Source organism: Pelecanus crispus, chromosome 5 (genome assembly GCF_030463565.1).
Source record: "Pelecanus crispus isolate bPelCri1 chromosome 5, bPelCri1.pri, whole genome shotgun sequence".
Lineage (NCBI taxonomy): Eukaryota > Metazoa > Chordata > Aves > Pelecaniformes > Pelecanidae > Pelecanus > Pelecanus crispus.
Window position 1 is genome coordinate 10693966 of NC_134647.1, and position 10737 is coordinate 10704702.

The 10737-nt window shown below is 46.6% G+C and overlaps 1 protein-coding gene across 1 annotated transcript; it reads left to right on the forward strand.

Annotated features, from left to right (window-relative positions):
• Positions 1-337: 337 nt before the first annotated feature.
• LOC104024115 (5-hydroxytryptamine receptor 5A) lies at positions 338-10416 on the forward strand. The gene is made up of 2 exons (XM_009481563.2): positions 338-1120; positions 10084-10416. Exons 1-2 carry the CDS (start codon positions 338-340, stop codon positions 10414-10416), a joined length of 1116 nt encoding a protein of 371 aa, XP_009479838.2.
• Positions 10417-10737: the final 321 nt, after the last annotated feature.

Below are 10737 nucleotides of genomic sequence, written 5' to 3' on the forward strand. Positions count from 1 at the left end.
CGCCATCGCCCCCGAGGCGGCCGCCGGGGCGGGGCGGGAGCGGCGGTGCCGCCCTCCCCGTGCCTGCCCCTCGCCGCGGTCCCGGGGAGCCGCCTCCTCGGCGCCGCAGCCGCCCGCGATGGGCGTGAGGAGCGGCGGGCCCGGGCGGCGGCGGGTGGCCGGCGGCGCCGCGGGAGGGGCCGGGCTGCGTTGAGGCGGCGGCGGCACATGGCGGGCGGCCGCTGAGGGGAGGCCCGCTGTGGGCTCCCGCTCCCCGGCAGCCGGGCTGCGGGCGGCCTGGGAAGGGGGAGAGCGCTCGTGTGCAGGAGTAGCGAGGGGCCAGGTCCCGGCCCCAGGCATGGCGGAGACGCTGAGTCCCTGCAGCCCACGGGTCCAGTGTCAGGCCAGCGTGGGCGCCAACACCTCGTCGGCCAACGTGGACACCAACGCTTCCTCGGCTGCCTCTGCGCTGGTGGGGGGCAGCACGTGGAGGGGCCGGGAGCCCTTCTCCATCTTCACCATCCTCATCCTGACCCTGCTGGTGCTCCTGACCGTGGCCACCTTCCTCTGGAACCTGCTGGTGCTGGCAACCATCCTGCGAGTGAAGGCTTTCCACCGGGTGCCCCACAACCTCGTGGCCTCCACGGCGGTGTCGGACGTGCTGGTGGCGGCCCTGGTGATGCCGCTGAGCTTGGTGAAGGAGCTGTCGGCCGGGCGGCGGTGGCGGCTGGGCCGGGAGCTGTGCCTTGTGTGGGTCTGCTTCGACGTGCTGTGCTGCACGGCAAGCATCTGGAACGTCACCGCCATCGCCCTGGACCGCTACTGGTCCATCACCCGCCACCTGGAGTACACGCTGCTCACCCGCCGCCGCATCTCCAACATCATGATCGCTCTCACCTGGGCGCTCTCTGCCGCCATCTCCCTCGCCCCCCTGTTCGGCTGGGGAGAGACATACAGCCCTGAGCAGGAGCGCTGCCAGGTCAGCCAGGAGCCCTCCTACACCATCGTCTCCACCAGCGGGGCTTTCTACCTGCCCCTCTGCGTGGTGCTCTTTGTCTACTGGAAGATCTACAAGGCGGCCAAGTTCCGCATGGCGGGCCGCAGGAAGAACGCCGTGGTGCCCCTGCCCGAGGCTGCCCAGGTAAGGGTGAGGGACAGGGAGGCGAGCCCCCACTGCCTCCCCCAGGCACCTGCGCTACTGCTTTTCGTCTCCTCCCAGCTGTCACCCCTGCCTCGGTGGTTTCGGCACAGCGAGAAGACGCTGAGATGTGCCCTGGGGCTCTTGTGTGAATTTAGCTCTGCTACAGACTGGACATGAGTGGTAATTAGCCAGTCAAAAAGGACCAGTCTTGGAGAAGAGTTTTATTCTCATTTTTTTCTTAGGTGTGCCATAACAGTAAGTGACAGGTGCATTCACTGCCAGTCTGGAGAGCCATTTAAAAATTGTCTCTTTATTCTGAACTTGCCATTCCTTGAATTCTTTTCGTCTTTATTTTTTACAGTGTTTTTGGGGTAAACAAAGACATAAACAGATCCCTAGGTTGTGTACAGGGTAAATGCACGCACTTTTATCTACCAGTACAGACTTTGTGTGGGATCTGTCAGTGTCTGAATAGATTTTAATAAGCAAATTATATACTTTATTTATGTGCTTGGGCTATTTTACCTTGAATACTGGGAACATACTGCGCACTGCATAGTATTGAAGCAATGAGCAATGAATTGTATCTATTTTTAAATTAGCAGCTGTCTTAAAAATGATGTCCTCCTTATCCCACCTGTAATCCCTCAAAGCCGTAGTCACGTAGGAGGTCTCATTCATTTTGGGGATACACCTAGCTGACAGGAAAGCTGTGTCCCTGCAGATGGGTTGGGGTTGGCCCTTTGCGTCCTGTTAAGTCAGGCTCTCTGCATGATGACACTGTCACCCATGCCATGTCGCCAAAGTGCTCAGTAGTGCTCCGTGTAAATTCTGTCCACTTTCTGTCACAAACTCTTACTCTCAGTCCTACCTGTGGAAACAGTTCTTTACAGTACATTTTTGTGATTGCATGTTGTACTTGCTAAGTCCAGTCCCTTCCCAATAGCAAAAGATAAGCTGTGTGGATGTTAGAGATACCTAAACAGACATGGAACATTTCTGCTCAACTGGGGCTAATCCTGCAGAGCCTCACTGCCCTGCTACATCCCTCTAACTTTGATTCCGAGTTGTTATGGTCACAAGTAGAAGTCTGTAGGTTGTATCCCCTGATTATAGCAAGAGATGACAGCACTGGCAATTACATTCGCTCAGACTTGCACATTTGGATCGTAAAGTCTTGAAGATGTTTTTAATATAAATTGATTTATGAAGCTGTTTTCTATGTAAAAGCATAAAATACATTAGAAAAGATGAGAATGTCTCCTCTAATGGCATTCTTTTTTTTTCCTATGGCCTTCATCCCCTGGTTTGCACCAAATTTCTTTCCAAGTTGTTGTAAGTATGATGAATGTATTGCTTGGAGTTAATGTATAATCTTTCCAAGCACAAAAGCTAACTGAATATTTGTAGTGGTTTTGCATGCTTTATCTTTTACATACACGCAGGACTTTTACACACTATACAGGACTAGTTGTTTGGAATCTAAAATTCTGGGAAGCTAAATGAGCTGAGGCATTGCTGCTTAAGTTTTAGCCTATACGGAGAAATGCTGGCATGTCAGTTTTAACATGAAAAAAGTCTGGCTCCTAATTGTCACAGTTCTGTCTGCAAACGCCCTTGCGTGGTCACCGCTAGGCTGGCAGGTAAGTGCTTTATGCTGATGCAGTGCCTGGGAGCTGGCTTAGGCTGTACTGATAAAAGAGCTCCTGTCAGTGTGAGCTGAATACCCGTTTTGGAGGGGTTGCCAGTATAGCTGTTATTGCAATACCTGCAAATGCTCAAGCCAGCTGTTCTTCACCTTTCTTATATTTGCAGTGATTGACGTATTGAATTCTCCTTTCATAACACCGATTCTTCAATCTGCAGTTGCTATATAGTGGCAATCTTTCCCATTGTCCCAGCAGCTTTGTTTGCTGACTTAAATGAAAAGGCTTTTGGGATGCACATGCAAACCCTTACTCATCATCTAAAGGAGGAGCTGATGCCTAGCTCCAGCCATGTACATTAAATGAACCCATGGATCAAGGGAGCTGGCATTCAGGATGTGTTTCTTCTCAGTTTTCATTCTAAGTTAAGAGACTGTAGGAGACTGAGACTTATTCACCGAGTTTTTACCATGATCCCATTTAAACTTATAGGAGCAGGATCCATCATGTGCGCAGGGAAAGTAGCAGTTCCCCAGTGAATTCTGGAGAACAATCTTCAGACACATCACTACTGTTCCTTTGGCAAAACCCATGTTTTTTTTAACATGTAAACACAAAGATAACATTGCCAGGGTATGTGGCAAACCTGGTGAGGTGATGCAGCTTTGCTTTTCCAGATCCAAGGGCTGTCAGTGTCAGCACTGTCCTTCTCTCTGATGGGGCAAGTTCTGTTCTGCTTTATCTTGTTTTGCCCATCAACACACTCTAATTTTCCGTTTCTTTCTCATTTAACATCTCTCCTACCTTTATTTTCTTTCATCTCTTCCTTCTCTGAGAATGCTCACCTGTCATGCTCACCCTGCAACATTTTTCTTTTGTCACCTATTACTCTTGAGTGTGAAGTGCCCTCTGCATCTATGCCAGTTCTGACCTCGGGTGCCTTGCACTAGCTGATCTGACATTAGAGGGGCTGTTGGCAGCCGATGCCAAAGGCTGGCAGTGCTTCCCAGGCTGGAGGTGAGTAGTAACAGCGGTGATCCCTGCTGGGAGAGATGTCTGTGTCGCGCTCAGGAATTAGCTATCAGGTAGACCTGAGTTGGAACTGCGTGCCAGGGCTACAGTTTGTGGCCTGAGGTGTACCCACCAGTGTAGCTGGTTAACACTAGCAAGCTAATTTAACGAGGAAAAGATCTGAGGTCATAGTATTCATATGCTTGTAGAAATGCCTTGAAGAAACCGATGCACCAAGTGGAACAATTATGATGATACCTTGATGTTTTTGCACGGTGCTTTTCAGCCAACAGAGCCAGGCGCCACAGTGCTTTTCACGTTGCCCACTATGTATTTATATACACAGACAGAGAAAGGGCAGTTGTCTCCGAGCTGAGAGCTGGCATACAGATGTTATGTTTCTGTACTCTTATAGAGGTGCTGAATAGAATAGTTAGACCAAATAACTATTTTGAGTCGCTTTTGGTTAAAATTTTACTTGTGGTTTTGACAAACACTTTGTAAAGTCTTTGAAAAAATTAAGGTAAGGGAGATGGACATGAAACATCTGAATGCTTCCAGTTTTAATGAGAGCTTGTTTCTTACTCTCCCTTGGAACAAAAAAATTGCAGAATTGGGACCCTAAATTAGACTGGAGCTTGTATAATTATTTGTTTGCTACTTCTGAAACTCCTTAAAAAGTTAATTCTACAATCACTACTGATGTGAGTGACCCTCCTAAAAAAACCAGTGACATAGCACCACTGACAGAGGGCTATACTCTGTCACACCTTGTTGAGAATAGATAATAATTGTCTCTGTACATAGTCCAATGGAAATAAATGAGACTGCTTGAAAAACAGCAGATACTGCTGGATAGTGTTCTTTTAAATCAGTGAAGTCACTTGTAGCATAGGTTTTGCCCAGCAAAACCAAGGATGGCAGAATCTGAATGTCAGGATTGCTTAAATGTAGCAATTGCAGAGTCAGGATTAAATTTCCGTGTGAGGAGTTAAAATTCAAGTTCTCTTGATGGTTGGGTTTTTTTTTTTTTTTTCTTTTTCTTTTTCCCCTCTCAAAGTACCTTGTATAGTGTATGAGTAATTGGGCCTGATCCGAACCTCATCACTTTTGTGAGTCCTTCCCACTTCAGACAGTATCAGGCCCCAGAGCTCCAACGGTGCAGTGCTGTTCTGCACCGTGGCCCGTTCAGCCTCTCCAACCCATGTAACCAGTCAGGACAATATGGGAGAGAAAACAGAGTCTCCTTCTCTGAAGGAGTCACAGGCCTTCTATTTCTCATTTCTGCCTCTGACTGTACAAGTAGAAGAGATAGGTCAGGAAACAAAGTGCAGCTGTCCAGAAGAGTGGCAGCAGATGTCAGCTAGGAGAAAGGTGAGGCAGGAAGCCAAATGGAGTGGCTAGCAATTTCCTGGGAGAAATGCAGAGCTATTCCTGCTTACAGCAGAACAAAACCCTGTGCGAGAAAGCGGGTGTTCTTTTCCCTGTCAAATGTATTGTTTGTCATATTGGTGGAGCATCCAAGAAAGCGTAGACATTCCTATGTTTTGAGCTTTCGTTGTGCATTTCAGTTTCTCATGTTCTTGTTCAAAGAGAAAGAGGTATGTATGCCAGAGCTGCACTGAGGCAGTAATGATCTTTGCTGAATTGCACCATAATAGGCAAAACTCTGAATTTGTGGTAGTAAGCCAGATTTGATTGATGTTTATCATCTTTACTGTTGTTTTGTTATTGCAGACCCTGGAGGTACAGTACCGACACATACACAGTACCTGCCACGAAGGACCAGTAATAACAATCATTAAAGCTATAAGGAACATTTTAAATAAAGGGATTTTATCAGAAGCTCCTTGGTGCCATGTTTTTTATCACGCTGCTAGAACACAGGAATTGGGAACATACGGCTCTAGGAACATACGGCCATTCAGCAGTAGTAATTTACTGGGGACAGGCAAACAACAGAAGTGGCATTGAACTGCAACTGCTGATCAATGTACAGAAGAATGAATTCTGAAACTAAACCCAAACTCCTTTGTGTCTGTAGAAGAATTTGTACTTTCAGAGCTCTTCTCCTTTATTTAACTCTCTCTATGGTACTCTCACTGGAAAGCAGTCGTCTCTGCACTTCTCGGAGGCTGTTGTCTTGGAAATAGCTGATTTCATGAATTCAGAACCTAATTCTGGCCTCCGAGTAGCAGTCCTTTCATACCAGCTTTTTCCCCCACTGCTCCTGACTCGTACCTCCTGGAGCAGTGCCTGGGCGGGTGGAAGGACATCTGTGCCCGAGGCACAGTGTGCTGCTAGCCACCGAGTGAGAACAGTGTGCAACACCGTGCAGAGATGCTCACATATGAGAGATGTCCCCAGCATAAAGTAAGGCACCTTCATGGATTGCTTCAATTTACAGTCTGTGACCACCTTTTCCCCTGTCACAGCCTGCTCGCTAGCGCTCATCAGTAGGCCCAAAATGGGGGGAAAGGTTTTATGTTGGGCTTGTCCTTTGTTCTATGTGGCACAGGGATAACGTATCATGACTTAACGTTAGAAATTGGAGTAAAGCCTCCAGGATTGGCACTCGAAACTGCAGATTTGGTATAGTCAGAGCTGCATTTGGTTCAAGAAAATCACAACTGGCAAGGCTGGAAAGTGACTACATAGTCTTTTTGGCCTGTGCTCTTGTTCAGACAATGCCAAATTACAGTGGATTACCCTGTGCGTGCATAAGGGGGGAATCCTGTAGCATGGTTCCCCCGCCAGCACTGTGTACTGCAACAGTTTGCCTACAATAGACTAATTTACTTTCTGTGTACTTTGGGTAGGTTGGCTTATAACAGACAGCCTTGACAACATAGTCTTGGGGGCTGATAGTTGTAGCAAGGATGATCTTGCAGCAACCAAGCCAGGGAGATGAGTCAGGTCTGCAGCAAATCAGAGAGAGAGCAATAAAAATAAAAATATTTGAAATGCTAATGAACGGTTGGACTTCTCCAGCTTTGCAATCTGCACCGATACATATTTTCTCATACGAACAGCACTTCAAATTAAATCTGTGTTTAACTTTAAAAATCTAGTGGCCTTGTCCCCTGATGAGCCAGTCCCCACAGCAGGGACGAGATGCTGGCAGCCCCGCAGGAGGTGTATGTGGTGACCAGGCAGGGAGGGAGCACAGTACCGCAAAGCTGACGCATTCACAGGGGCATGGAGCAGAGGAGCATTGAGCACAGGGCCTCGCTAGAATCCCTGCGTAAAGTCTGGTCCCTTTTGCGCTAGTACGAGCCAGGAGCAGCTGGCCAGCGGATCACAGGTCTGCCAAGTGGCAGCGCTCACACCAGGGGCTGGCACTTGGAACGGTACCCCGCACCGGGAATGCCTGAGAGGCAGGTGTCGTGGCGGGCGAGCCTGATGGAGAGCCAGCTGAGCGAGGGTCCTTCACAGCGTGCGCGGCTGGTCAGCGGGAAACAGCGTATGGGGTGAGCATTAGACACTGATGATCATGGAAAGCTGAGCTTTCGTACAGCTTCCAAGATTTAAATGCTTGTATAAGTCCTGTCGAAGGACCTTGCTGAGCAGGGATACTAGTTACCTTTTCAAGAACATTCTGTGTATCCTTTTCAAAGGATTTCTTACGGAAAATTGAATCAAAATGTCTCCAGTCTGACAGGGATACTTACACAGTTTACTTACTGGAAGGTTCCATGAGAGATCCCATTATTTTTCCTAAAGCACCAGGCTGCTATTTGTACTTTTATTATTATTACTGTTATTACAACATTATTCAGAAGTCCCAGGCAGAACTAGTCAAAAAATAACTGAAAAAACAGCTCTGACAACAGAGAAAGTAGAAATTATGTAGATAGGGAAACAACTGCTGTCCTGTAATTTACAGAAAGTACCGTGATCTATTTTCACTTGCTGCTTAGTATTCAGAGCCCTGATCTAACAACTAGTGGAGTTTGTGGAAATTCCTCTGATTTCAGTAGAGCTTGACCAGGCTGTAAATGCATGCTTCATTAGGGAAAACACCTGAGAGCTGTGGTATCTTCTATCAAAATAAATTTAAAAACTTTTTCTCACACCATGTAATTAAGTGATAAAAGAGTCGCTACTAGTAAATTCTGCAGTTCAGTCACAAGCCTTCTAAAACCTGAAGTACCACAAAGAAAAGGCTCCGATTTGATGATGGCACAATGCAAGCTCTATCTTTTGAGTAAGAGTTGAAGGTTAAAGATAGTACCAAACTATGCCTGATGCTAGTGACAAAGTCCTTTGTATGGCTCTTCCCAAGAGGCATACTTATGTAGCTATTCCTCAGGGCTAAGACGTAATCTTTCAGGGTTGCTTGTCACAAATTTGTCCTCGTGTCATACATTCATCCCTTTTTGCAGAGTGTGATTAAGGATGTGCAGAGCAAGTCCTTCTGCAGACAAATGGTGTGATCCTTGCTACATGAGGGGTGTCCCATTTTAATTGTCAGGACAGATGTGATTTTCATTTTCCTCCATTATTTGCCTGCGCCCATAATCTGCTGCTCTTACATTCTGCAGCCATGTCTGATGTCTGAGGGTGAAGACAGGGATATCCATCTTGAAGAGTGATTGTCTAGCCATTGCCAGCGCTTCCCTCTCTGAGTTGCTGTGCTCATATTAAATAGAGGCCCTCCATCTATTATAAAGCTTGCACAAAGGTGGCACGTGCGTGTGGGATATGTAGCTAATTTAACAAGCAGGCATCTTTGGAGCAGCGTCAGAGTCTTGCGGTGCCTGTGAATTACCACTTAGGCAAATTTTAGGTTGCATCCTTAAACTGTTTATTTTATTGCTCTGTCTTCATAACTGTAGTGCCTAGAAGAACTTTAAGCTCGCAGATACATTAATCTTCACATTAAAATCACAAGGGAGTATCTTTTTCTGGATAGACTCTAAGCACGTTAGTAACTGGTGCCCAGAACCTTATTGCCACAGTTTCGCTGCCACCCAGAGCGCTGTGCTGTACTCGCTGCGCAGATGAACGTCTTTGCCCTTGGCAAGAGAGAAAGAGCCAAGAAGCACCGTCGGCAGCCCGGAGTAGCTGATGCTTTCCCCTCTCTTGTGTAACTTCTGTTGAAGCCAGAGTTTAAACTGGAGGCCGATAGAAATGGTGGGTTTTTGGCAACAGAGTACTTTTTGTGAGAATACCAAGTAGATCTGAGTGAAATAAAGGACAGGCGGCAGAAGCGAGAAAACGAGGACCAGAAAATGCTGCTTCTCCAGCAAACCTTATCTTTGATTTCTACCAGAGTACTTTATAAGCTAATTCAAAATGGTGGCACAGTGCCCGAGGGTACATCATTTCAGGTGCATCCTTATGCTCCCACTGTCATATACTGTGACCAGGCTGCAGCTGGTGCGATACGCTGCTCTGTCCCTCTCCAGGAGGGAGAAGCGCCTGTGATGAGATAGCCTCTGTCAAGAGGGAGCAGAAGGCACCCGAGTTCTGTCTTTCATAAGGGACTCTTCTTGGTGGATTTACTTTCTACTGAAATATTTCCAAAGTATTCAATTTTATTTCGGGCATTTATGATATTTGGGGGGAAATGAAATAAAGGCATTTTCCAAAGATCAGACACATTTCTTAAAACTTTCCTTTAACTGAAATCCCATTCTTTCATTAAAAAAGGTTCTGATGGAAAAATTTTCCTGCAGATTTGGCTGAGTGTTTTTGGGGTACGCTCTGTCCCTTCTGCAGAATAAGTGGTAGGGCCAAGCTCCTGCACCCACCAGGGATGGGATTTTGAACTCTGTGTCCAGGCAGTAAGGCTGAAGAAATTAGCTTTAGCTTGTAGTCAACGAGCAGGCATTTGTTGCAGGTCCCTCCCTAACACCTTAGGGAAATGACCCAAAGGGCCTGCAATGGAATGAAATTCATTTACGATTCAGGCCTGAGAAACCCTAAAGCTCATGCAGCAGTGTAGGAGAGTCTGGTTTAGGGACAGGCAGAAGGCACGTGCCTTTGTTAGCCTTCCTCAACAACCTGATTTCCCAGTAGGTATCAAGGCATCCAATAAAATAAACTGAAAAAGAATGCCCACAATGCACATGGCATCCGTTACTCTTTATTTAGCTTTGTCAGTCACACTCAGCAGCTTTTCCAGCATAATGAGAAGTCTGGTAATTTTGGCACTCTGGGGCATTTTCTTTCTTTTAGCATGGAAGGAACAGAGTTGGGGCCTTTTGTGGTAGGTGCACAGATGTCGTGCTGTCATTTAAAAGTAATACTTCACTCAAACAAATTGTCTTGGTAAGAATCCATGTTTGCTTTTGTTTTGAGGTGAAGGAAGCTTCGCATGAACCACAGATGGTGTTTACAGCTCGTCATGCAGCTATCACTTTCCAGACAGATGGAGAAACGTGGAGAGAACAGAAAGAGAAAAAGGCAGCTCTGATGGTTGGCATCTTAATTGGAGTTTTTGTACTGTGCTGGATCCCTTTCTTCATCACAGAATTAATAAGTCCCCTCTGTTCCTGCAACATCCCACCCATCTGGAAAAGCATCTTTCTTTGGCTTGGCTACTCCAATTCTTTCTTTAATCCTCTCATTTATACAGCATTTAACAAAAATTACAACAATGCCTTCAAGAACCTTTTTGTAAAGCAGAGATAAAAGGGGACGTAGAGGAGAAAATGATTCCTTTATTGCACAATACAGAGATTTCTTGAGGGAAACATGCCTGTGATATGTACAGTTTTAATGAGCAAGAGCTACTTGAGGGGATTTAGGAACACCGAAAAAGAAGATGGAAGATGTTTGGATATAAACCTACTGACAGTTTACAGTTCTCCCTTGGAAATACATAGATGCTGGAAGAAGACTGAAGCAGTGAATACCTCCCATCTGCTCTTTGAATCAACATGTGTTAAGGTCTGCAAGCGAAGCACTGTGTGTGCCTAACACCATGGCTGTCAAATCGGACTGGACTGATCT

What these genes read in the sequence shown, in the direction of transcription:
- LOC104024115 (XM_009481563.2), top strand. Translation starts at nt 338, where the DNA reads ATGGCGGAGACGCTGAGTCCCTGCAGCCCACGGGTCCAGTGTCAGGCC. An exon ending in CCCTGCCCGAGGCTGCCCAG is followed by an intron (nt 1,121 to 10,083) that starts GTAAGGGTGAGG and finishes TTTTGTTTTGAG; the next exon opens with GTGAAGGAAGCTTCGCATGA.